We start from the raw sequence: 27,116 nt of genomic DNA, 5'->3' as shown, positions 1-27,116 counted from the left end.
TGAGTCTGGCTCCCTGTGGAAACCAACCACCTAGTGTTGTAATTTTTTTTTTTTTTATAAAACGGTTTGTTTCTTTTAGCTTACTTCTTAACCCGGCTATCACACAAATAATTTTGATACAATTATAATACAAGGCTTCACAACACAATCTGAGCAGTTTAAGTCTGTTCTTAACCCTCTATGCTATTTTGTCTCAGTCCCAGCAAACATCCCAGCAATGCTTGCGCTTTGTAGCTTTCCTTGGTGCCAGCTCCTTCCTCCTGATCTTCCTTGCACCTGCCCTGGTGGCCCGCTCCTCTCCTTCCCACCTTTTAGTCCAGGGCCTGACCTGCGCTGATGCCAGCAGATACCAGCATGCCACACAAAGTCATTCCACCTATTTTTGCACTTTTGGCCAGGACAGTCCCCAGTGGTCTGACAGTGGACAGTCTGACAATGGTTAGAGCGCCTGCTCTCTTCCTCCCTCCTTGGTAAGCAGACCCTGACCTCCCAGATGGAAGTCCTCCCATGGAGCTGGCGGGGACTCCTTCAGAGGAATGGCAGGAGTGCTTGTTGATTAATATGTGTGTGCCCACTACCTGGAGCCTGGTGAACACACGTGCTGTGGTACACTAGGTCTGGGAAGGCACCTGAGTCTCATTCCCAACAAGCTGCTCGCCAATGATGTCATAGCTGGTGTCACAGCTGGCCCTCAGCCCACAGCCTGATTTATAGAATGCAGATGGGGCTGGAGAGAGGACTCAGCCATTAAGACACCCGCTGCGTTTTGCTGAGGACCCAGGTTCAGTTCCCAGCTCCAACATCAGCAGGTCACACGCTCCTGTAAATGTGGCTTGTGGGAGGACCTGCGTGCATACGGTGCACATAAACTTACACATAAGTGATTTAAAAAAACTTTTTCAAAAATGCAGAGTATTTGGTGACCACCCTCCAGGTTTCCCTGAGGTTTTCTACCTGCCAGAGGCCATTAGGAAACTTTTAAAATTGGGTCCTGCCCAACCTCACACTCTAAAAATGAATTGAGTGCTGGCTTTTGTTTGTTTGTTTGTTTGTTTGTTTCTCTTTTTAATTTGAAATAAACCTTTAAGCAGTTTCCAAGTCAGGTAGCCCTGACGTGTACCACGGATGTATACTGACTCTTAATCTCCAACAATCAAGTCACACAGCTGGGAGTGCAACCCAGGGCAGGGGAAAGTGGTCTCCCCATTGGCGGCTGCTCCAGCTTTGGCTCCAATCTGGCATCCGTCTGGCAGACGCTGTCTGCTGTCCCCAGAAGTTCCTCCAGAAGATTCCACTCCTTGAAGTTTAGGTTCAGATGCTGGGAGAGGCTCTTTCAGATGTGTCTTCCAAGAGCATCATAAACTGAGTGTACAGCTGGGCCACAGAATGGAAGTGTCTTCAGCGACCTCAAGAGAGAGAAAGAGAGAGAGAGAGAGAGAGAGAGAGAGAGAGAGAGAGAGAGAGAGAGAGAGAGAGAGAGAGAGTGTGTGTGTGTGTGTGTGTGTGTGTGTGTGTGTTTTGTAGTTTTCAGATGTGGCCATATGTGCGCATGGATGTGCATGCATGGATGAATAGATGGATGGGTGGGTGGGTGGAGTAGGTGTGGACTTGTTGTCCCCGATGCTCCAGTACCAGGAAGTTCTCACTATTCAGTAAGACACTGGACTCTTCCACATGGATCTGGAGACAGGTCACTGTGCCTAGGTGGGTCTCACTGATGTGAGTGGCCCTGCTGTCCCTGGCTGTGGCTGCTGCTGTCCTTTGTGTCTCCGAGAGTTGGAGCCTGGCTCTTTGCTGTTCTTTCTGGCCAGGTGCCTATTGGTGTTTTCCCTCCGGCCCTGGCCCCCCTTCCTCCTCTTCTGCCCTGCAAGAATGAGATAGTGGGGGGAATTCAACAAAGGACGATCAGACACTCTGGGTGCCCAAGGGTCCTCAGAAAGCCATGGCAAGGAAGCAAAGTGGGAAGTCACCTCAAAGCCTCCTCAGGCTGCAGCGTCTTCAGGAGATCTTACAAGCATGAATACAAGAAACAGCCCCTAAAGACGCAGTCCCAGACCCCAGTGCACACTGGACATTCTCCTCCTCGTCACTTGGACCCCCAAAGACCCTAGAGCATTTCCTGGCTGTTCAGTGAGGCTATCAGGACAAATGGAACAGTCCCTACTCCTTGCCACCCACCAGAGAGCTCTGAAGCCAGGGAGGGTGGGCAACATCTACTTCGTTGCCAACTGCAGGCTCTGTGGCCTTGTCTGAGTGGATCCAGGTCTCTGGGGCTTAGCCTGTCCCCTCCCCAGGCCCCTCTGCTCTCCGAGAGCTCTTCTAAAAGAAACAGCTTAAAGAAACGGGACACATGCCTTCAGAAGTTACTAATTCCTGCCACACAGCATCCCATGGCACCGTCCTCAGCCAGGATATGCCCCCAGTTTCCCATGCAGGACACAGATGTAACTGTCCTCCAGGAGACCAGGGCTGCTGCTCACCTTCAGGACACGGCGTCCTGCGCACTGTACACTTCCGGGTCTCTTTAGTGTCGGAGCAGGTGGTGTGGTCTCCACCCGGAGCGTGGAGCACCCTGCGTGTCCGCTCTTCTAATCCCTTCCGGAAACCGCACAGCTTCCTCTTCTTAGAGCAGGGACCCCACGGGGACCACTCGCTCATTTCACATTGTGCTGACAGGAGGGGAGGTAGGATGGAGGGAAGCAAGAGGCAAAGGGGCCGCCCAACCCCTGGCCCTGAGTGCCCCAGGGCACCCTCGCTCACTCACCCACCCTCAGTCCAGACCTCAGGTCTAAGCTCTTTAGCCCAGAGGCAAAAGGCCACGGAGAAAGAACCCCCAACAGGTGCTTACAGAAAGTGAGCTTTCTCTTGTCCCCTCCCCTTCACGCTATGGCCAGAGTTCCTTCAACCTCTTGGCTCTGGGGTCTGGGCCCTGTGTCTCCGGCCTTACCAGGACTGCCACACTCCATGGTGCTGTTGGCTGGCGTGGAGCCCTCGGGACAGGCTGGATAGCAGCGGCCCTTGTGCAAGTACAAGCCCCCCTGACACTTGGTGCAGAAGTTGTGGCTGAAGCAGGCCTCACAGTGCTCGATCTTGCATTCTGGGGACAGGAAGAGAATGGAATCTGGCCCAGGCCAGGATGGGCACATTCTTTTATCCCCAGCCCCAAAGCCCACTACTCACAGAGGTCAGGATCTTGGTCTAGGGTTGAGATTCCTGCAGAGGAATCTCTCACAGGAGAGGGACAAGGAGAGAACACTCAAGTAGCCACTCCTGAGTACTGACTGGGACTCTTGCCAGCAACAGCCAACCAGGAACCCAAACCAAGTCTTAGATCCTGGAATTCAATATGAGGCCCAAGGGGTTCAAGGGAGGAGGTGGCCTTCTGGGCTTGGTGGACAAAGACAAGACAATTTCAGTATGTCTTGGCACCCCAGAGTGCCCCTAAAAAGAGTGGGACTGAATAGGAGAATAAACACCCAGGCAGCACCAGTGTGGCACCCCTTCCCACATTGCTGGGCACTCACAGCACCCCAGAGTTGGGTCTCCTCCTGCCAGAGCAGAAAGAATCTGCTCAGAAGAGTGGGAGCAATCTCAGGGCAAATTCCTCTCCCTGTGCAAATCCAAGTTCCAGGAACCCCTGGGTTGGACTCCTGGGGCCCTCCCTAGCTCCTCTTGCCAGCTCCCTCCTTTGCGGGAGATGGGTAGAACAGGGCTGGGCTGGGAACAGACAAGCCTTCCACCATCACCATCCCCTTCCAGACTGGGTGGTACTGGCTTCCTCCCAGTCTCTGGCACCTGAAGCCCCAGCTGTCAGTCTACCAGACTCTGGCACATCCAGGAATCTCATCTTCCCCCAATATTCTGAGACCGAGAGGGCAGCTCCCAGGATCCACCTCACCTTACCAAGCTACCCACCCAGCCTCTTTCTGCACCTTTGTCCCGGTGGCTTAATTTCAACTTTGCCTCCCTTCCTGGTTCCTCCCCTTTGTGCCCCTGCCCTGCTCCAGAAGCTTAGATTCCTAGGTTTGGTTGCCAGTACAGTAAGAACAAAATTAACAACAGCAACAGCAGCCACCATTTATTGAGTGCCAGACACCAAGAGCTTTATAGGTGTGCCTCACCACAACCTGAGGGGGAAAACCCAGCACCCTCAACTTAAGGATGAGCTGTCAGGGGGCTGAGATACACTCAACATCATGCAATGAGCAAGTAGCCAGGCTGAGATCAGAACTCAGCAGGCCAAGCTGGCACCAAGCATTTTCCCTCCACGCCTCTAAGTTATAAACTCGAAGAAAGCAGCAATGGCCCCTTCTGCCCAGCCTCCCTCCAAAGGCTTTAGTGAGGCTCAGTGATCTGAGATCTGGAAGTAACTTCTACAGTTCAAGGTACTGAACTGAGGAAGGAGACATTGGTGTGGCTCACATGTACCGGTTCACTGGGTGTCCCCTCCCCCAGAGCATCATGGGGATGGGATGGAGATAGGACAGCATTATGCCTTGCAACCCATGGAACTCTGGCTGGAGTGAAAAAAAGCAGAGCCAGTAGCTGAGGGGAGTCATAGAAGAACAGTATGGTAAGATAAGGGCTTCCCCGAAGCCAGGGTAGAGCTGACAGGGCGTGACTGGCAGCAGGAACATGTGCCAGGTTGTGGGTCTCAGAAGCATCTTGGTAGCTGCCATGCAGAGGGTGGGCTGGAAGACAGACAGATGGACAGGCTATGGAAATGGTGTAGGAGCCAGGTGTTGGGGGCCTAGATATGACAAGGGGAAGGAGGGAAACAGCAGCTGGGTTGTGGTTAGTGAGGGGGTTGGGCAGCACACTAAGAGACAAGCTTTTGGGTCTCTGGCTTGACAAATGAGTTGGGACACTCAGAGTGACCTGGTGGGAACAAAGGTAGGTGCAGATATGAAGAGAGAGGAGAATCGAGTTCTGGTTTGTACACAGTGGGATTATGGGTGGGGCATCTAGGAAGATGTCAGCCCGGCAGTTGTCTATCTGAGTCAAGAGTCTCCCTCCTCCTCTTCCCTTTGCCCCCTCAACACGTCCCACTGGCCCTCACTATCTAGTTCAAAGCACAGTCCTCCAGGGTCCAGAGCCTCTCTGGCGCCACACACACACTCACTGATGCATTTGTTCATGTCGGGGTTGCGGGCATCAAAGTATCCGGGCGGGCAGGATGGCAGGCAGACGCCCACCTGGCGGATGTCGTTCCTTTCCAGCAGAATGAACAGCTTGGGCGAGCACTTGAGGCAACCGTTGACTTCCGAGCAGAGCTCACAGCCCTTGGCACAAGCTTGGCTCCCCTCGGCGCTGACTGCAAGGCAGAGGAAGGATGGAAAGGTAGCTTTAGAGGAAAGCCCATATTTCCAGGCTCCCATGGGGATGGGACGTGATCCTTTGGGGGCTTCATTGCACAAACGGAATGTGTTTACCTCAGAAGTCAGGGCTGGGCGGAGAGCTCTCGGCAAGGCTACCTCAGGCGCAAGCCTGGAGCCCCTAACTAGATAGTTAGTGTAGATGTCTAGGTCTGTATCCCTAACTTCCTGGCTCTGGCACATCTTGAGCCTATAGATTTGTTTTTTTATTCCCAGAGATGGAAAAAATCTGTACCTTTTTGTAACTTATCCTGACCCTCTCCAAGAGGAGGGAACTTCAGCCTCCGGTACCCAAGGTAGCATTTCAATTGCTGCTAAGCAGGATCCTAGATTGAATGATTCAAGGAGAAAGACTGAAAGACAAGAATAACCTATGCCTAGAATAATGGTCTCAGCGTAAGAGAGTTTGCTTTCTAGGAGACATTTGACCAGACTTTTTTTTTTTTTTTTTTAAGACTGGGTCTCTCTCTCTCTCTCTCTTTCTTTTCTTCCAGAGCTGAGGACCGAACCCAGGGCCTTGTGCTTGCTAGGCAAGTGCTCTATCACTGAACTAAATCCCTAACCCCAAGACTGGGTCTCTTGTAGTCAGGAGATGACCTTGTACTGCTGTCCTCCTGCCTTCATCTCCTGAATACTGGGATCCCAAGGAGATGTCACCACACCTGGCTTATGTGTTACTGGGGCCAAACCCAGGTCTTTGTTCATGGGAGGTAAGCACTCTATGGAGTTAAATTACCAACCTTAGGGACTTAAAAAAAGTACTTATTTTCACTTTATGTGTATAAGTATTTTGCCTGCATGTGTATATGTGCATCATGTGCGTGCCTGGGGCCCTCAGAGGTCAGAGCAGGGCCTCAGACGGCTATGAGACATCATGTGGGTACTGGGAATGGAAGGCAGGCCCTCTGCATGAGCAACAAGTGCTCTTAACTGCTGAGCCATCTCCCCTAGGGACCTTTTTGATCAGTAGGACCAGAGAAGTGAGTTGCTACTGGCATCAAGGGAGTAGAGATAGGAGGAGCCTTTGATAGCTCAGTGGTGGCACATGTCTTTTAATCCCAGCACTTGGGAGGCAGAGGCAGGTGGATCTCTGAGTTGGAGGCCAGCCTGGTCTATACAGCAAGTTCGAGGACAGCCAGGGCTACACAGAGAAACCTTGCCTTGAAGAAAACAAAACAAACAAAAACAGAGAAACCCTTAAGGATCTTCCGGTGTGTGGATCAACTCAGGACAAAAAGAATCGTGTGGTCCAAAATGCCTGTGATGCTGAGGTTGTCGTTTAGGCACCACTGAGTCTCAGCTTTTATTCTGATCCTTCATTAACTGCTCAGGCCACACTCACCCATCATCTTCCATGGGCCACATGAAGGATGAATTCAGGGGCCAGGCCTCCAGTGGGGCAGACCGCCATCCCTCGGTGAGTGCTGGTATTCCTAAGCCATCAACACTGGACTCAAGAGTCTGGGAAAGGCCAACACGATGGGTGAGGCATGCAATAGCAGCATTGCAGGAACTGAGGCAAAAGGTTTGAGTTTCAGGCCAGACCAGGACAACAGAGTAAGAGACTGTTCAGGGAGACAGACAGACAGACACACAGACAGACAGATATACAGACAGATACATAGACAGAGAGAAAGAAGAGGAGGAAGAGGAGACAGAAATGAAAGGAGGAGGGAGAAGAGGAAGAAGAGGAGAGATAAAAGACTTTCAAAGAGGTGTCATGGGTCCCATCTTGAAAACTTAAGTAGAAGTTTGTCCTTTAGAGAACAGAATTAAGGGTGCTGGAAGAAACAGAACCAAAAGGAGGCAAGGGGACACGCAGATAATTTGGAGAGGAAATGGTGAGAGAGAAGGCATCTTTTCCCTCAGGAACTTAAGTCCTGTGGGCAGTGTTTCCCTAGAGAAGCCTTTACACAGGATTCCTTGCACAGGAGGATGTCGAGAAAGCTTACTGCAGTAGGTGTGACCAGGAACTAGTGTGGGAAATGGGTCGTGACAGGATTGCTGGCTTTAGGTGGTATACGTATATACAGTATCATATATATGTATGTGGCATATGTTGCTTGTTTTGTATGTGGTATGGTGTGTATGTTAGCGTGTAGGTCTACATCCCCATGAGGCCAGAGAAGGACACTGAGTCTCTTCCGCCATCACTCCCTGCTCCATGGCCTTGAGGCAGGGTCTCTCACTTGCCCTGAAGCTGGACATTTTGGCTAGGCTTCCTGACTGGTGAGTGCTCACAATCTGTCTGTCACTGCCCCACAATACTGGGGTTACAGGTGTGCATTTTTCTTTTCTTTCTTTCTTTCCTTCTTTCTTGTTTGCTTTGTTGTTGTTTTTCTTTTTGAGACAGGGTTTCTCTGTGTAGGCTTGGCTGGCCTGGCTGGCCTTGAACTCACAGCGATCTGCCTGCCTCTGCTTCCCTGAGTGCTGGGATCACAGGCATGTGCCATTGAGCCTGGCTAATTTTTTAAAAAATGCATGTGCTGTGGATTCAAACCCGGGTCCTCATGCCTCCAGAGCAAGGGCTTTTACCACTGAGCCAGCCCCATTCTCCCACCCCACCTCTGTTCATTTGGACTTTCAGGTTTATGACTATTGTTATTATTATTAGTAGTAGCTGTGGGTGGGTGGGGGTAGGGTAGGATAAGTGAGGGCTGTGCATGCATATGTCATTGCACTTGTGTGGTCAGGGGACAACCTTCTACCTTTAAGTGGCATCTGGGGATCTAAATCTGGTCATCAGGCTATGAAGCAAGTGCCTTTACCCACTGAGCCATCTTGCCTGGCCCAGGTTTTTGTTTGTTTGTTGGTTGGTTGTTTTTTGTTTGTTTTGTTTTTAACATTTAGAGTGTGTGTGTATGTATGTGCATGCATGTGTGTGTGTGTGTGTGTGTGTGTGAGAGAGAGAGAGAGAGAGAGAGAGAGAGAGAGAGAGAGAGAGAGAGAGAGAAAGAAAGAGACAGACAAAGTTCTTTCCTTCCACCATGTGGGTCCCAGGGATTAAATTATGGTCATCAGGCTTGGATGAGGCTTGGATGAGGCAGTGTCATCTTGCTGGCTCTGCTCCTCCATTTTTTTTCAAGCCCCCCCCCCCCCCCCCCCCCGCAAACAGAGTTTCTCTATGTCACCCTGGCTATCCTGGACTGGCTTTGTAGACCAGGCTGGCCTCGAACTCACAGAGATCCACCTGCCTCTGCCTCCCAAGTGCTGGGATTAAAGGTGTGAGCCACCACGGCCTGGCACTGGGTCTGCTCTTAAGTTTAATTTTTTTCCTATTATTTAATTTTAATTTTAAAAGCCTTTCTTCTGGGAGTAGTTGTTTTATTTTTGTTTGTTTGTTTGTTTTTGAGACAGGGTTTCTCTGTGTAGCTCTGGCTGTTCTGGGACTTGCTCTGTAGACCAGGCTGGCCTTGAACACAGAGATCCACCTGCTTCTACTTCCTGAGTGCTAAGATTAATCCTGCTCTTGTTTTTCTCTTTTTGAGACAGGGTCTATACTATAAAACCCAACTTTCCCAGGACTTGCTCTGTAGACCAGGCTGGCCTTGAACTCATAGAGATCCATCAACTTCTGCTTCCCAAGTGTTAGAATTAAAAGTGTGGCCCACCATGCCCAGCATTTTGAGAAAAAAGTTCACTGTATAGTTCAGGCTGGCCCCAAACTCATCTCTGGCCTGAGGCTTCAGCAGCCTGGGATGGCAGACATCACCACTTTAGCAGAAGCCTTTCCTGTAGGGCCTTTTACAACCCTGATCTCAGACCTGGGCAGTGACTCCCTGGGAAGGGGACAGAGTAAAGAAAGATGCACTTCCCAGACATTTTGGCTGCAGACCACTTGGCTTTGTTTACTTTTGAAATGTTTGCTCATGTAGCCCAAGCTTTGCTCAAACTCCCTAGGTAGCCAAGGCTAGACCTGAACTCTAGCTCCTTCTTCTAGTTCCTGAATGCTGGCATGACAGCATCCAGTTTAATGAAGCTCCAGGGGCTAAACACAATGCTTTGTACATGACAGGCAAGCCCTCTACCAATCAAGCTACTTCTTTGGCTTTCAAGAGGGGGGGGGTGTCTCTCACTGTAGCCCAGGCTATCCTGGAACTGCTAGGTAGCCCAGGCTTCCTTGAAGTTGAAACAATTCCTCCACCCCTGCCTTCCAAATGCTGGGATGACAGGTGTGCACCACTAAGCCCATCCCACTATTATTATCCATCCTCCTTTTGACAGATGAGGAGATGAAGAGGTTAAATTACTGGACCAACGCACGCCTTTAATCCCAGCACTCGGGAGGCAGAGGCAGGTGGATCGCTGTGAGTTCGAGGCCAGCCTGGTCTACAAAGTGAGTCCAGGACAGCCAAGGCTACACAGAGAAACCCTGTCTTGAAAAAAAAATTACTGGACCACAATGCCTCAACCAGTATGTGTTCCAGGCACAAAAATACAGCATATGAAAGGCAGATGGAGGCTGTTCCTGGGAGCATGGAAACTGAGAGTATAGCTGGATGACTTCTTTTATATGAAATTTGTTTGCATGGAATCAGTGGTACCAAGCTGGTCAAATTAAACACTGCTTTCGTTTTGTCTGGTCTGCTCACTGTAGGGGCAGATCTGCTGCAATGCTACCCTGCAACTCTATGAAGTCTTCAGGGCTTTGCTCAGCTGTGCGCCAAGCCTACGGGTCCTGTAGAGTGGAGGGACTGTCTCCTCTTCATGAAAGGCCCACTGACTTGACTTGTTTGTTTCCTAAACGAGTGTGTAGTTTTTTGGTTTTTTTTTTTTTTTTTTTCTGTTTGGCTGGTTGGTTGATTTGGTTTGCCTTACTTTCAATGGCTGAGATGACCCAGGTGTACTCCTGGTAGTCCTTATGGCTTTGGTTTATTCCTACTTTTTCTTTGGTTTTTGTTTTTAGCACCGGGGAATGAGGCAAGGCCTTCCGGTGCTAGGTAAACCCTTTGCCACTGAGCCACGTTCCCAGCCTTTGTTTCACTTTTTTACTTTGAGATGGGAACTCATGAAATTTTTCCAGGTTAACTCTGAACTCGCTTTATATTCCTGGCTAGCTTTGTCCTTTCCAAGCCTCTCGCCTCAACCTCTCATGTACTGGGACTCTGAGCCTGCGCAACAAGGCTCAGCTCTCAACAGTAAGACTTCAGTCTTCCCTCTCTCTTCTTACCCTCTCTGTTAAGAAAAGATTTGTGGCAGGTAGATTCCCTGTGAGTTTGAGGTCAGCCTGGTCTACAACGTGAGTAGCATTGATACACAGCAAGAGACACAGAGAAAGCCTGTCTTGAAAAACAAAACAAAGAAAAGATTTGTGTTAGGCGACGATGGCGCAAGCCTTTAGTTCCAGCACTTAGGAAACAGAGGTCAGCCTGGTCTACAGAGAAAGTTCTAGGATAGTCATGGCTACACAGAGAAACCCTGTCTGAAACAACACATATACACACAAACAAACAGATTTGCGTGGTCCTCCTCATGGCCTCAGTGTTCACTGTCTGCTCAACCAGTCACACTGCATTTTTCTCAGTTGACACTGGTATTGGCTAAGAAAGTGTGGCACATCCTGGGTCAGAATAAAAAGGAACATCGTGCGAATGGTAAGGTGGGAAGCTGAAAAAGAAGTGAGGCCACACCAGGAAGAACCTCAAGTCTCTAGAAGACATGAAGACACTAGCCCAAAGGCAGCAAGAGGGGCTGACAGGAGCCATGGTCAGGACCTCACTTTAGAAGGCTCCCTCAGCGCAGTGGACAATGGGCTGCAGAGGTGGCAACTGAGGAAGCAAGAAGATACGCAGGTAAAACTCTCAAACAGTGAAGGCAGAGGCCTCACACACCTGCGGTCCTCTCTGTAAGCCGAGGCAGGAGGCTTTCCGATCTTGAGGCTGGCATAGGATACTTAGTGAAAATTAGCTTCGAAATGGGGTCAGCTGGGGAAAGACGGAGAGTCAGGAAAGGGGCAGACAGACCTGAGATCTGCACATTCCCCCCAAGGCCAGGTGCTGGGATAAAACACAAGTTAAGGTTTGAGTACACGGAGCTTGTGTGTCAGGGTAATTGTGGACCCTCTACTAGGTCAGCGATCCCAGCCTTGGGGAAGAAAATGAGAAGGGACTTTGTCATGCTGAGTGGCCAGTTCCTGTGGGACCCTCGGGAAAGGTGGCTGTCAGGCTGTGGGGTTTGTAGGTCTGGAGCTCAAAGAGATGCAGTTTGTCAGTAGACTGTCAGTGGAAACAGCCGTCCAAGGCAAGTGGGACACTGGGCATGGTGCTGCAGAAGTGTAATCGCAGCATTTGGGAGGTAGAGGCAGGAGGCTCTGGAGCTCAAGGCCAGTGTTTGACTACACAGCAAGTTCTAAAGCTAGCCTCAGCTAGACTACACATGAAACCCTGTCTCAAAAAAAAAAAAAAAAAAAAAAAGAAAGAAAGAAAGAAAGAAAAGAAAAGAAAAGAAAAGAAACAAAAACCAAAAGCCGGAACAAAGCTACAGCAGTGGTTCTCAACCTGTGGGGCCTGACCTCTTTGGATCACATATCAGATGGCTACATTAAAATTCATAATAGTATCAAAACTCTAGTCATGAAGTAGTAACAAAATAGTTTTATGGTTGGGGGGGCAGGGTCACCACAACATGAGGAACTGTATTAAAGGGTCACAGTTGTTAGGAAGGTTGACAACCCCTGGGCTAGAATGTGAGATGAGAACTAGGGATCGGAAAGTCACAGAGGGAAGAGCTTAGCCCTGATGAGCCCAACTGAGCAACAGGGAAGGATTCTGAAAAGCATCCTGCAGCACAGGAGCCATGAGAGGAGAGCACACATCAGGAGAAAGAGGGACCAACAAGCTGAATGCCTGCGTCAAGTAGGCCAAGTATGGAATCCGCAGCAGGTAGGGTTGGTAAGCCCACTGGGGTGGCTTCCATCCTGGAGGTGAGCTGGGGACAGTGGCAGTGACATCCTCAGGAGTGCAAGGTAGAAGGATGAAGCCCAGTGTGGGAAGAAGTAGAGGGGAAATCTCGGGGAGGTGGAAGCTGGCAGAGTGGGAGAGGAACCATGTTAAAAGGGGGAAACCTTAAAGGGCAGGGCTGGGAGGGGGGCCAAGACATGCAGCCTTGAAACACACCTACAAGGCTGGATCATTAGTAGTCACTGACAGTGTGACCTTGAGAAGGAAAAAAACAGTCAAACTCCAATGAGCTGGGGAGCGAGTGAGTGGAAAAGAAGCTTCCAGAATAAAGAAGAATAAAGTGAGAGGATAAGAGGAATCAGCACCCAGGAAACCAAAGCAGGGAGACTATCATGAACTCCCTCTGGATCTTGGGGTACAGAGTGAGAGCCTGGCTCAAAGAAATGGGGGAGGGAAAGAAGAAGAAAACAGGAAGAGGAAAAACGAGAAAGAAGGAAAGGGGAAGAGAGGGAAAGAGAGAGGGAGAAGAAAAGAGGGCAAAGAGGGGTAGATATCAAAACTCAAATTGATGGAAATGGCCCAGTGGTTACAAGCACCGTCTGCTCTTCCAGAGGTCCTGAGTTCGATTCCCAGAAACCACATGGTGGCTCACAACCATCTGTAATGTTATCTGATGCCCTCTTCTGGCCTACAGGTGTACATGCAGGCAGAGCTCTGTATACATAATAAATAAATAAATAAATAAATAAATAAATAAATAAATAAATCTTTTTAAAAATTGATGGAGTTAAGACCTGAAGAGATGGGAGGGCCCAGTTACAGACATCAGGTGGTGGGATTGGCTGGGTTAGAGGAGGCCTCTGAAGAGGGCATGAGGGCTCTGAGGCCCAGGAGTGTTTGGAAGCTCAGAGGTGAGGAGTCAGTGATGGGCAGGAGTCAGCTTGGTGAGCCAGGAATGGTTTACCAGGGTGGAACAGGAGCCCCTGGACACACTCAGCTTAGAGGGTCCCGGAAGTGGCAGTGAGAGAACAGACAGCTGTGGGAGGGGCCTCCATGGAGGCTGGACAGTTGCTCACATGTGGGAATATGACCTTGAATGGAGGACCCAAGGAAGATGACGTGTGTTTGGGAACTACAGAAGGGAAGGGGTTGGGGCTGTAGATCAGCGGGTAGAGTGCTTGCATGCCCCCGCATTACACCAACGAGGTGTGCTAGTGCAAGCCCGTAACCCCAACACTTAGGAGGCGGAGGCAGAAGGATCAGGACTTTAAGATCTTTCTCAGAAGCCTGGGCTATTTGAGACTGTCTCAACAACAACAGCAACAACAACAACAACAGCAACAACAGCAAAGAGGATGCAGAGGCTTCTTCATTTCCCGGGTATTCCCTACACAGCTAATGGGTTCCCAGGACTGCTGGTAGCTGAATGCTAGGGTATGGTGGTGGCGAAGGTCTAGCCAGCGGTAGGGAAGCAGGATTGGCACTGTGACAGCTGCATAGGAGGGGTACATGGCGCTCAATCTCTGAGCCAGCTGGCTAGGGGAAGGGCATGGGCTTTGCAGAAGGACAGCCTGCGCAAAGGCCCTGAGGTTCTGGGTGCCCTGGAATGCCCCCCAGAAGGATGACAAGGCTTTGTCCCATTGGTGAGGAAAGGGAGCGGTAGACCTCCCTCCTGCTGCTTTCTGTGATGATGGGTGAGGTGGGGGTGGGGGTGGGGCTGCCGGCCTAGCTGGGGAGGCTTCTCAGACTTGGGTTGGGGAATCAGCTTAGAGAGGACACCAGCCTTTCCCACTTGCCCTTCTTCAGCCTCTGCTTTCCGTGCACATCTAAAGTCAAAACTAGGCATATGGATGTTTTTTGCCTACCATGTACATCTTTGTACCATGTGTGGTGCTGGAAGAGGTCAGAAGAGGCCAGGTGTTGGGCCTCCTGGAACCTGAGGTACAGATGGTTGTGAACTGACATCTGGGTGCTGGGAATCGAACCCAGATCTTCTGCAAGGGCAGCCACTGCTCCTGACGTCTAAGCCATCTCTCCAGATCCTTAAGCTTCTTTTTCTGGTCAGTCAGTTAAGGCTGGGCCTCCATCATGGTGCCCCCTGCCTCTGGCCTCTGTCAACCCTGTGTAAAGACCATTTAATCTCTAGTTGCAGGCTGGGGAGGTGGCTCAGTGCTTGAGGCCTGCCTAGCCTGTGTGAGGCTAGGTTCAGTGCTCAGGACAGAGATGAAGGGGGCTGCTGTTGCTATGACAGCCTGGCCGGGTGATTCAGCCAGCCCCTCTGTGAAACAGCTTCCTGCTCGTAGTCTCTCTTCCCCAGCTCACTTTCCCTCACTCCTCATAGCCTCATCACAAGGCATCCCTCTAGAACCAAACATCTGAAGAATCTTCCACTCTTGCCTGAAACACTGTATCACTTCTTTTTTTTTTTTTTTTTTAAGATTTATTTATTTATTATGTATACAGTGTTTTTCCTTCATATACAACTGCGCTACAGAAGAGGGCACCAGATCTCATCACAGATGGTTGTGAGCCACCATGTGGTTGCCGGGAATTGTATCACTTCTAAAAGTAAGATCTGTGCCCCAGTGGACCAAAAGGGTTTCTCTGAGCTAATCGCACTCACCTCCTTCCTCAGCAACCCTAAGCAGTAACCATTTCCTAAAACACACACTCTAGGATCAACTATGCCTTAGCCCTTTAGCCTAGAACACTGTGCAGCCTCCTAAGCCCCAGAACTACATTTCTCCTCCAGGAAATCCTACCTAATCACCTCCCTGCAAGTCTGGGTGGGGTCTTTTCCTGTGGTCGTCTCTCCCCAGCATTTAAATCCACCATGGCTGATAGAACCTCTTGTTGCTTTCGGCTAAGACATCTCCTCCTCTCCCCACCCCCCCACCCCCCGCTGGAAAGGGCTTGGAAGGGCAGAGTTGGTCTTGTTTCTGAATGGGAGCCCAGGGAAGGGTTGAGACTCATAAGAGGCAGAGTTATCCAGCGTAGGGTTGAGGGTCCTGTGTGTTGGAGAGTCTCAAGGAGGGTGTGGTGGGCATAGGCTGTGATGGGCACCCACTGAGTGTGGGGAGTGGAGCTGGGCACAAGTGGAGATTCAGATGGGCTAGGTCAATGGGGGACTTGGTGGGACTGATGACAGTGTTTGTGAGGTGAACTCCAGCCTTGGTACAGCTGGATTCAGTAAGAGAGGCATGGAACATGCTGGTGGGTAGAGGACAAGGGAGATGGTGGGTAGAGAATGAGGGGGATGGAGGGTAGAGGATGAGGGGGATGGTGGGTAGAGGATGAGGGGGATGGTGGGTAGAGGATGAGGGGGATGGTGGGTGGAGGACAAGGGGGATGGTGGGTAGAGGATGAGGGGGATGGTGGGTGGAGGACAAAGGGGATGGTGGGTAGAGGATGAGGGGGATAGTGGGTGGAGGACAAGGGGGATGGTGGGTAGAGGATGAGGGGGATGGTGAGTAGAGGACAAGGGGGATGAGGGTAGAGGATGAGGGGGATGGAGGGTGGAGGACAAGGGGGATGGAGGGTAGAGGATGAGGGGGATGGTGGGTGGAGGACAAGGGGGATGGTGGGTAGAGGATGAGGGGGATGGTGAGTGGAGGACAAGGGGGATGGTGGGTAGAGGATGGGAGGGATGGTAGGTAGAGGGTGAGGCCTGGGGAAGAAAAGCAGGAAAAGGCAACATGAGCTCTTCTTGGGAATGGGGTCTAATCCTGGATTCCTTGGACCAGAGGTTGTCTGTTGCATGCTCACTGAGCCCAAGGGGGTTGGGACTCTAATTCAACAGGAAGCCCAATGCAGACCCTCACTGACTCTCCCAAAGGCCAGCTTCCCTTCAGCGTGTTCCCTCTGTGCTTTCCTGAGGCTGGTCCAGATCTCCTATGGAAGCCTCTTGGTGGCCTCTGGGCAGCCACAGCTCAAGGGGAGGGCAAGCCCAGATTCCTTATCCTGGCAGGGAGAAAGAGCATGGCCAGCAGGCCTCGCCTCTCCCCCACAGCAGGTTGCAGCTCTAGGCAACCAGGTACAGGGAGCCTGAGCCAATGGTGAGGGGCTTCTTATCAATGAGTGGGGGCTCTATTCTGATGAGTGCTGGCTTCCTATGAGACAGAGCCCACCATGGGGAGGGGGTGGAGAATGCCCTGCACTCTCTGAAATCTGTGGCTAACCAGCTCCTTCTGGCTGCATCTACTTGTAGAGCAGACATCCAGGTCCACCCCAGCTCCTGGGGCTCTCTCAGCTGCTGTGCTCCCTAGTGTCACGACACTGGGTTGACTGGTCTCTTCCCCATCCCATCCTTTTCAAGATCCATCTGCCACAGGCAGGAAGCTCTCTCTTCCTCATCCTCCTCCTTTTTAGACAGGGTTTCTCTCTGTAGCCCAGGCTAGCCTTAAACTCACAATAATCAACAATACTCCTGCCTCAGCTTCCCAAGAGCTAGGATTACAGACTTTCCCAACCATGACTGTATCCATTGGTTTTTCCGGATACTTTCCAAGGAGTGAGAAGGCACTGCGTGAGGGGAGAGGGACAGGAGCATATGCAAGGGCCAGAGTGTGAGCAGGCGGTGAGGAGGGATAGGAAAGGCTCAGGGAAGGAAGGAGGGCTTCGCCTAACCAGGGTAGGACTGAGTAGAGAGTCCTGGAATCAGGAAAAGGAACTGAGGAAAGGTATGCTGGGTGTGAGGGCTAGGGGTGAAAGAGGGATTTGTGATGCAGGGAACCGAAAGCAGGTACAGCAAGAGAGATGGAAGGAAAGGGACCTTAGTGAGTGGGAGGAAGGCTTCCTGGGGCTTCATGACCCAGTCCAATGGGATGATCTTCTTGACCCTCCAACTCCATGAAGGGAGAGCATCTCTCAGATCTCAAGATTAGACACTTCCAGGTACAAAACACTAAAGGATCAGTTTTCACAAGTAGCTGTTGGTGACTGACATGTGTAAGAGGGATGACAGACAGGCAAGAGCCAGAGGCTCCTCCGGAGGTCAAACCTACCTCCTCAGCTGGGCACTGCCCAGTGCCCTCCCACACAGGCCCCAGTCTTCCTTGTCCCCTCCCCCATGCCCAGAAACCATAGCACAAAATGGTCCTCAGGAACTGAAGTTGGAATGGGACTTTATGCTATATAAAGGTTGCTTTAAAAAAGGAGGAGGAGGAGGAAGAGGAGGAAGAAGAGGAAGAGGAAGAAAGAAAAAGAAAAATAGGATGGGGTGGTGGCTTATCAGCCAAAAGAACTTCCCACACAAGCCTGATCCCTGAATTTGGACTTCTCAGAATCCATGTGAAAGCTGAATCCTGTATCAAAAGCATTTCTAGTCTCAGCACACCTGGGTAGAAAATGGGAGAAGACACTCCTAATGTTCATAGGCCAGCTAGACTGAGAGGTCCTGTCTCAGACAAGGGGAAAGCTGGGGACTGACATCTGAAGGTTGTCCTCTGACTTCCACACTCTGGTCATGTCCTATGTGCCCATGAACAACTATTATTATTATTATGATGATGATGATGATGATGTTTGTTTTTTGAAACAGGGTTTCTCTGTGTGTGGCCCTATAGCCCTGGCTTTCCTGGAACTCTCTTTGTAGACAAGGCTGGCCTTGAACTCACAGAGATCTGCCTGTCTCTGCCTCCCACGTGCCGTGATTAAGGGCGTGCACCACTGTGCCTGGCCACATACATTCTTTTTTTAACTATATAAATACATAAAACATTTGCATGTATATCTAAGGTTGGGATATGCATGCCTGAGGTCCTGGTCCAATGCCCAGCAGCACAAACAAGCCAGCAGTGTTCCCATACCTCTATCCAACATCCCCCAGACATTGGGTTGTGTAGGGACATCACAGCCTCACAGCCTCACAGGATCACCAAGTAACAAGTACCAACCGACATCATACACCCTCATGCCTGGTGAACCTCACAATACTGAGTTCTCTCCCTCTCTGCCCTAGACTCTGACATGTGTCAGTAATACAAGCTGGTGTACTCGCTGCTGAGGCACCAGATGTGGCTGGGTCAAAATCAAGCATATCGAAACTGCTATGTTTTATAGCCACAGCAAGAAGCCGGCTCTACTAAATCCCATGTCAGTGCTTGTGTGTCAGTTCCACTGACTTGAATCTGGATCTGATGGCCATCTGTATCAGTGGGCATGTGACTCTATGGGTGAGCAGAATCGCTATGCCTGTCACATGATTGAGGCCGAGCCTTCTCTTTGTCTCACTCTCTGCATGTCTCTCCCCCTCTGCACCCCCATTTCAGAAATAAACGCAACTGATTATAAACCACTAAACTGCATCTGGCCTATGGAGTCCAAAACACTGGCCACAACAGAGGCGTAAGGATGGGTCTGAAGGTTTTGCTGCTGCTGCTGCTGCTGCTGCTGCTGCTGCTGCTGCTGCTGCTGCTAGAACCTCACTGTCCCTAATTGTTTGTTAAGCTGGGGGGTTTTTGGCTCCACCAATTCCCTGAGCCTCCCTTCCACCCTGGCCGAGTCGCTCCTGTGGACAGCCTTGGCCCTCAGCCTTCCCTGGCCTGCAGGCCTTAGTCCCAGGAGAAAAGTGAAGCAAGGGGGAATTGGGCGAGACATCGGAAAGACTTCCTGACTGCATGACAGCCCTCGATGGGGGATGTCGAAAGAAGGACAAGGCCCTGGAAGCGAGAGGCCCCCACCCAACTCTCTGGCAGGGTCACTAGCGTACACTGGCCACTCCCAGTACATGATGCCCTCGTCACTGCAGCTGTTGCGCAGAGGGTGAGGGATGCCTGGGTCAGGCCAGGAGGCTGAGAAGCTTAACTCTGAACTCTAGCAAACTGTTTTAAAGGACACTGGGCTCGTTGGGCTTCATGATGAATAACTGCAAACCTAGCATTAGGGATACTGGGGCAGGAAGATGGATGCAAATTGGACACCTACATAGAGAGTTCGGGGCCAGCCAGGGCTACATAGCAAGACTGTGTCTCAAATGAATGAGTTGGGGGAGGAAAGGGAAAAAAAATTGGATTTGCCATTCTTTCCTTTCTTTTATAAAATGTTTATTTTTATTAAGTATATGCATTTTAATTATGTGTATGGTTATGTGCACATGAGCAGCCCAGGTGCCCACAGGACTCAGAGGTGTCATATCCCTTGGAGCTTGAGTTTCAGGTGGTTGTGATCTGCCCATCATGGGTGCTGGGAAACTTAGCCCTGGGTCTCCTGCAAGAGCAACACATGCTTTTAACCTTTGAACCATCCTCCCATCCTGTTCTTTCTTTCTTAGTTGTGAGTTTTAAAAGAGAGTCTCTTACTGTAGTCCATCAAACTGGCATTAGAGTCATGACAATCCTGTCGCAGGCCTCCCCCTGGGACTACAGGCTTTTCTTGTGCTCAGAGCTCTTGCCGGGGTCTCCTTACATGGTAAGGTCATTGCCACCTCTCTGAAGGTCGTGCTGGCTTCAGCTCAGGGGATGCCACAGGGCCTCACCTAAGTTACTGGAGAAAACCACCTACCCTTTTTCACTGTGTGATGTCTGTCTGTCACCTAGCAAGGAAAGCTGGGTGCCTAATGTACAAATGTGCACAGCCCCTGTCCAAAAGTTTGCAGTTCAGAGAGGTGCCCTGAATCTCTGAGCCTGGGAATGGGGGAAGGGGTATGCAGGGTAGTGTCTCTCTCCACCCTTGGACACATCACCATGGATACCCTCCAAAATTGGTGTTGGGTCAAAGGGCCTCCTAGAGAGGCGTTGAGCCAGAAAGCAGAGTCTAAAATAAGAAGGAGGGCCAATAATAGTGAGAGGGTTACAGGCCGGTACATCTCAACAAATGAAACCACCCACCGGATAATCCACAGTCCTCACAAAGCAGCAGCAAGCGAAATAGCCATCACAGGAGAAAGCCACAGTAGGTTTCCCCGGTCCCGCCCACACCAAGGCCCTCGGTGGCTCAGCCCAGTAGGGTACTCACTCCTCCTCTGCCTCTTGCCCTTGATCCCCCGGCTGCCCACAGCGAGGTGTGTCCAGCTCAGAACCAGGGCCACCACACACAGCCCAAGCCGCATAGTCACTGGCCAGCCCTGGGCCCCTGGCGGGAGGGGTGGTCTCTTGCTAAAGGCTCCGAGGCTGATTCAGCGGCAGGAGGCCCAGGCCCGGGCTGCAGCCCAAATCCACCATAACCTTGGCTGGGATCTGAAGGGGTATGGAGCCGGGTTGTCCATCTGCCCGAAGGGAGGTTCCTGTCCTGCTTGAAGCCACCGCAGAGGGTCACATGGGAGGTCTTCTCACTCCAGCAGAGAACTAGCCCCAAGACAGACCTGTGGGTTAAGAAAGAGAAGGGTTAAGTTCACGGTGCCTTGGAGCCCCTAATTTACATTTCCTTCCTTCTTTGGATTTCCCTGCTCTGGACTTTGTAGAACCCAGGAGGTCTGGACACTGCATATTTCCTACCAGGAAGCCCTGAAGAAGAAATCTTTTTTCTCCTGTCTCCAAGTACCCTGTATTCTAACCCTAGGGCCAGCTACCTGTGTAACTGGAAATACAATAGATACCCAAATCAAACCTGTGCATCCCTGGTGATTTCTCAGTAATAGGGACCAGCTGGCCCCAGTCCGGACTAATATTTGGCTAGTTCTAAGTGGAAGTCTGTCTTTAAGTCTACCCTACAGACCTCATGCTGCTAGAATATCCTGTCATTTGAAAAGGAGCTCTTTGTCCTCCCGAGTGAATCCTCAGCTTTCTCTGCCCAGTGCTGAGTCACCCATGTGCCTTTCACCTGTCCCAGCCCAGAAGTTATAGCAGCAGCCTCTAGTGAGCAGGCAGACTCTGCAGGGCCCTCTGGGGTTGGAGGGAGAAAAGGAAGTGAGGGTTACACACACACGCACACACACACACACACACACACACACACACACACACACCAGCAACAGAAACTCTGACACAGCAGGCCTGGCGGGCCTGGCTTTTGTGAGGGGATAAAAAACAGCAGCAATGCCAGGCCCTGGCCAGAGACACAGAGAATGGCGATAATCCCCCAGCCAGGAGAGAGCCAGGGCTCTGGACCCGGTGGCCAGGGTGACGGGGGCAGGGGCACCCATCCGTGCCTGATGCAGTGTGTCTGAGAAACTGGGCATCTGTGCTTCAGGGTTAAGGAGGCGCAACAGTGAGAGCTTCACTGTCCCCCCCCCAGCACCCCCCTCACAGGGTCACGCACTCACTCACAAGAGAGGGCTCACCCACACAAGTGCTAGGGTACACCCACTTAGGCTCACAGGGTGAGCATTTGACCTGTTCTCCCTGGAGGCTCTGTCCATCCGCCTAGCTGTCTTTGGACTAGTCATTTTGCCTCCTTGAACCACAGGCTCGTCATCTATGAAACGGGGATTGGTTCTAAAGTTATTTTGGCTTACTAATGAGAAATCTGAGATACTGGCAGGGAGCCTCCAGCCCCCTCTCCTCTCCCCTTCAGCTTCTCTGTGCCCAGTCCACCCCCTGGCCTCTCAAAGAGGCCCCAGCAGAGCCCACCTGCACTGGAGATAAATCATTACCCCCTGAGGGAGTTCGGTACCTCCTTCCTTCCCTCCTCCGTCTCTCCCCCTGGCTTTGAAGGCCAGACACACTCAAGTGGTTAAGCTGCCTGTGAGAAGTGTTTACATGAACCTGATGGATCCCACCTGGCGCTGGAGCTGGAGCCAGCAGAGATGCCCCCACCACCCCCTTGCCCGTCAGCTGTCACTGACTATGTGCCACTCCAACTTCCCAGCCCCTATGTCACACCCGAGCCCAGACAGCCATGGCTATACATGGCTATACATGGCTATACAGCCATGGCTAGCGTCCTCAGCCCCAACAGAGTCTCAGAGGCTGGGTATGGACCCTGACCGTGGTGGGTACAAACCTGAGTCAGGCTGCCTGGCTTGCAAGGCCAACCCTGATTGGAGAGTTAGCCGATTACTCTGGGTTACTGGCCTAGAACCTCTGAGCCTATTTTCTAACCTACAAGAATCTGGTTTAGATTTGGCACGTGCATCCATAATGTGCCAGGGTGGGCCATGGTGGTTCTGGTTAATGCCCGTTATGTTCTTCGTGAATGAGGTTCCATTGTGTGTTGGTGTTCCTATGGCCCTGAATAAAGGAATTTAATGTCCTCTGAATCATCTGGGTAGCGTGCTAAATGCAGAGCACCACCATGCCATTGTCACATTTGCATATGGCTCTGTGGTTGGTGGCCCTGGTCCTGAAGCTGTCACCTCTCTGGAAAGACTGTGTGAGATAGGGTGTTAAGACAGGACAGCTCTGACTGACCAGCCCTCAAGCCTAGGTCAAGCATGGTTTGTTGTTGTTTTTTACTTTGGCCTCATGGTGTGGGGTCTGCTGGCCAGGAAAGATCTCCTGGATGTCTCTGTACTTTTGGTACCCACGGAATGGCACCTGGTACTTCAAGGACAAGGGCTCAGCAATAGAAGGTGATGGCAACTCCTTCCTGGCCCTTCTCTCTCTCCACTCCTTCTCCATCCTCCAGCTTCCCCTCTGGCCTGACCTTGCCACACTCACCAAGTCGCTGGAGCCCCTGCCAGTGAGAGCCTCTTCCCATCCCCCACTAGGATTTCTAGGAAACCTGTCTTTGCTCGGTGTATAAGAGGAGGGGTAGGTGGGAATTTCATTGGCATAGGGGACGCTGGCTTTCTCCCCCACCCCACCTCCCATCCTAGAAGTGGAAAGAATTTCAAATTCTTTTGGGCACTGTGTATCTTTATCTCAAACCAAGCACATGAGCTAATAGTTCATCCACCGCAGGGAGTACAAGCAACAGACAGGAGCAAAGCAGTGTGGGTAAGGAGCAGGGCACTCATCCCTGGGAAGGTGCATATGCTGCAACTATAGCTGAGCTCAGACTGGGAACAATGGCCTGATACTGCCAGGCTATCTGACATTTTGCTGGAGTGACTGTTAAACCCAGGACAAGTCTTAGATCAGAGACTGTGGTACCAGGGGCGGGGGTGGGGGGAAGGAGCCACACAGAGTCCTGCCTCTGAGGCTCCCTTTCCATCCAGCTACTCTGAACCCCACCTGGTTACTCAAGGGGACAACTGACACTGTGGGGGAGGACAGGGAGAGGAGCTAGGAGCAAAGGGCAGACTTTTAAATACCTTTCCTTGTTTCTACCATAATTTCTGGTTTGCTTTGGAGGGCTCATTACAGGACTCTGTTGGAAAGAGCTATGAACAGGGTTGAAGGTCCCAGGCACTCACAGGTGTGAGAACAGCCTTGTTGGTTAGGGCAGAATCCCACTTACTGCACATCTCCTCCCAGCTGGCTGGGGCTAGACCTTCGTTTATTCCATCACAATGAAGGAGAAAGGGTGAGTTACAGGGAAACGCGGCCCTTTGGAGTTAAGGACAGGAGATCTTAAAATCAATATGCTAAACCGGGCGTGGTGGAACACGCCTTTAATTCCAGCACTCCGGAGGCAGAGGCAGGCGATCGCTATGAGTTCGAGGCTGGCCTGGTCTACAAAGCGAGTCCAGGACAGCCAAGGCTACACAGAGAGACCCTGTCTCGAAACTCCTCCTCCCCCCCAAAAAATCAATTTGCTACCGAGTATGGGGTGCCCAGACACTGGCCTCTGCAGAAGGCTAAGGAGTTTGGGCCACCACAGCTCTAGAGATGAGCCAGCGCGGGTCTGGGGACCAGAGGCTAAGCTGGCCAGAGATCACAAACTGAGGTCACATGGGTTAGGGAGGACCCACGCTGGGGAAGGGGACTCAGCTGCGGGTGGAGCTGAGGGCGGGAACTCAGCCTGAGCCGGAGGTTGGAATAACTTTCACCTCCTGGGCCGCAACAACACTGTTAGGATAAATTGGTATTCCATCAGATGTCGGATACAGACCCAAAAATGTAAACCATGTCCATGGTTTCTCATTAACTAACACTCCCATCCCGAGGATCCGAGGAACTGGCTGCCAGGAAGAAGCCGAAGTATTTCGGGGCGGCGGGGGGGGGGGGGGGTGGCAGGCCTGCGTGCGTGTGGGACCTGTAGGCATTGCAGAACCATGCTACGTGCGGGGACTAGTCCCACCCTGCCACCCCTAAATCCATGCGCCTGTGGCGCTCACATCCATTCATCCTCATATTCTCTCTCTCTCTCTCTCTCTCTCTCTCTCTCTCTCTCTCTCTCTCTCTCTCTCTCTCTCTCTGTCCCCCCCCCGACAGGTGCCTGGGGAGCTGCCCCCCCTTCCATGTCTTCGGCATCCCCAGGAGCACTGCAAATGCGCGGGATCCCGTCTCCTGAGCCCGGTCCACCCCTACCTCCCTGGGTGGCCGCAGCTCACCTCTCCCCAGGCTACCGAGCGTAGCATTGGCCTTCTACCACGTCGGGCAAGGAGGAGAAACTCGATTGACTAGAACCCGACTGGGGCGCTAGGGTCAGGGCTGGGTCCCAGCTGCATCGCAGCTAGGGTGCGTGGGTTGCGGCTGGGTTGCGTAGGTCGGGACTAGGGAATCCAGGTGGGGCTGGGTTGCAGCTGGGGTGCATGGAGACGGCTGGGGTGAGTGGGTTGCGGTTGGGCACTCGAGGCGGGGTTGGGTCGCATGGGTCAGGGTTGGGTCACAGATGGGTTGCAGCTGGGGTGCATGGGGGCACGCCTGGGGACTCGGGGCGGGGTGCCCCGGGCAGATGTGCAGCGGGACGACGGGATGGGGGTCGGGCTCTACGCTGCCTTCCCGGCTCCGGCTGCTCCCTGACTGGGACCCAGGACCTCGGGGCGGACAGCGCGGGCCGCGGACTCACCTGGCGCAGCGGCCGCGGCGGGGCAGCCCGGAGGGGCGAGGGCGCGGTCACTGGGTCCCGTGCTGCCGTCGGCCCCGCGCTCCGCCCGCCGCCCAGTTGCTCAATGCCCTCTTGGCCGCCAGCGCCCCGCCCGGCGCATTGGTGCTGGGGCGGCCGGCGCGGGCCCCGCAGTCCGCCCCCCGGGCTCTGCGCCCCGCGCACGGAGAGGGGCCGGTCCCCGGCTAGCACGAGGGAGGGAATCCCCCGGCGCCACCCCCGGCCGGCCCCCCTGCCCGATCCGCAAGAAAAAACGGACTGGAGCGCCGGGCCCGGGACTCCTAGCCCCCTCCCGCACACCCGTGCTAGGGACGCGCCGTCTGCACTGTGGCGAACGCCGCGAGCTCTCGTTGGTTGCCTTTCCCCGCCCCGCACCCGCTCTTCTTGGTTTAGGAGCTGGGGCTCAGGACGCTTGCCAAGGCCCGTGCCCTCCATCAAAATCTTCGAAAGGGGCCAGGTATAGAACTGGCAGGGCTTAATGGCCGGCCACACCCTTCTTCTCTTTAGGGTCAAACCTTCAGAGCATCTGACCAGTTAAGACCCGGGAGAGGAAAGTTTCCTGTCAGCTTGCAGCTGAAATCAGTGTGGGCCACGCCACAATACAGTCTCCATTCCAGTCCCTTCTCCCTCATCCATCGCCTGTGTGGCCAGGACTAAGTTACTTAACTTCTCTGAGCCTCCTGGTCCCTCATCTGTTTTTGAGGGTCCCGTGAAATGAAGGGACCGATGCCCAATTCCGAGCCGGAACCCGAAAAGTATTTGTGAGATGACCAAGTAAGAAAGGAAGAGTTACAGACACCTGCAACTACCTAGAAAAGGTTGAAGTCAAACCTGCAGGGAAGGAGGGAGCCACACGCCTGAGGGTGGCAAACAGCTGTGTTCCACCCTCACTTCAGACTGGATGGAGTGAAACTCTGAGTTTGCAGTGTGTTCAGTTCCAGCAGAGAGGATGGGCTGACTAGGGGGGTGGGGGGAGAGTAATGAAGACAGGCTGTGGAATCTCCTTAGTGGAGGAGGGAGCTCTGACAGTTGAGCCAAGGGCACAGGGTCGCTGGTAGTGACCAGGAGGTGGTGCTGATGGCAAAGATGGAATGACCCCTGGGGTGTCCCGATCTTTCGCCAGATGTTCAGGGAGTAGCAAGCAGGGTGGCTAGCCAGAGGAAGTGGAGGTACTGGCTCTCCAATGCAGAAACCTCCCCAAGACAGGGAAGCTAGTCCAGGGCCCTCCAGCCCCCTCCAGAGGCCCTCCCAGCTCCAGCTGCCCCAGCCTCCTGTGTCCGATCAGCCCTTGGCCATGCTCTGTACCTAATCAAACAGCCCCAAATGCCGAAAACACAATGTTTATTTTATTTTATTTTTTGTTACACACTTGCATAACTCCCTAACCAGCCACGCCAGGCAATGGGGCTTTTGTTTGGTTGGTTTTATTATGTTGCAGAGAGAGAGAGAGAGAGAGAGAGAGAGAGAGAGAGAGAGAGAGAGAGAGAGAGAGAGAGAGAGAGAAGAGAGAGAGGGGTACTAGAAGGCTAAGCTGTCTGTGCCTGTACTGGGCATAGGCTCAGGTTTCTTGCCTGAGGAAGTCGCTGGGAGTTGAGCAGCCTGACTCTGTGGCTCAGGAAAGGGGTGAGAAAGGGAGGAAGGCCCCTGACTGGGAGGAGGTAGGGGGGCTAGAGCATGTGACCCAATGGAAACATAAGGAAGAGCTTTCCCTGTGCATTTAATATATTTCACATATTAATTCGCAAATGTTCAGTCTATGGCCCAATTTCCCCACCACAGACTTTCTCTTTCCCTTTTTCCTCCCTCTGCCCCTTTCTTTTACACTTATTTATCTATTTATTTAGTGTGTGGAGGGGTGCACCCAGGCGCATGAACGTCAGATTTCATTTGGGTCCTGAGTATGGGACTCAGGTAGTCAGGCTTAGCAGCAAGCCCCTTTACCTGCTGAGCCATCTCCTCTGCCCCTCCTTCCGCCCCATCCTTACCCTAGTGCATGTGGCACTCTGAGATACCAGGTAAACTACTCAGAGATGCA

General features: G+C 52.2%; 1 protein-coding gene across 1 annotated transcript; it reads right to left on the bottom strand.

The window, feature by feature from the left end:
- Positions 1–1,691: 1,691 nt before the first annotated feature.
- Positions 1,692–25,205, bottom strand: Rspo1 (R-spondin 1). The gene is given in 6 exon segments (XM_051172048.1): positions 1,692–1,864; positions 2,481–2,669; positions 2,948–3,097; positions 5,123–5,314; positions 20,228–20,573; positions 25,046–25,205. Coding segments are annotated over 5 exon segments (798 nt in total). The 5' UTR covers positions 20,322–20,573; positions 25,046–25,205.
- Between the last annotated feature and the right edge of the window lie 1,911 nt (positions 25,206–27,116).

This window comes from Acomys russatus, chromosome 29 (assembly GCF_903995435.1).
Source record: "Acomys russatus chromosome 29, mAcoRus1.1, whole genome shotgun sequence".
Taxonomy (NCBI): Eukaryota; Metazoa; Chordata; class Mammalia; order Rodentia; family Muridae; genus Acomys; species Acomys russatus.
This window is presented reverse-complemented; position numbering and strand designations above follow the sequence as displayed.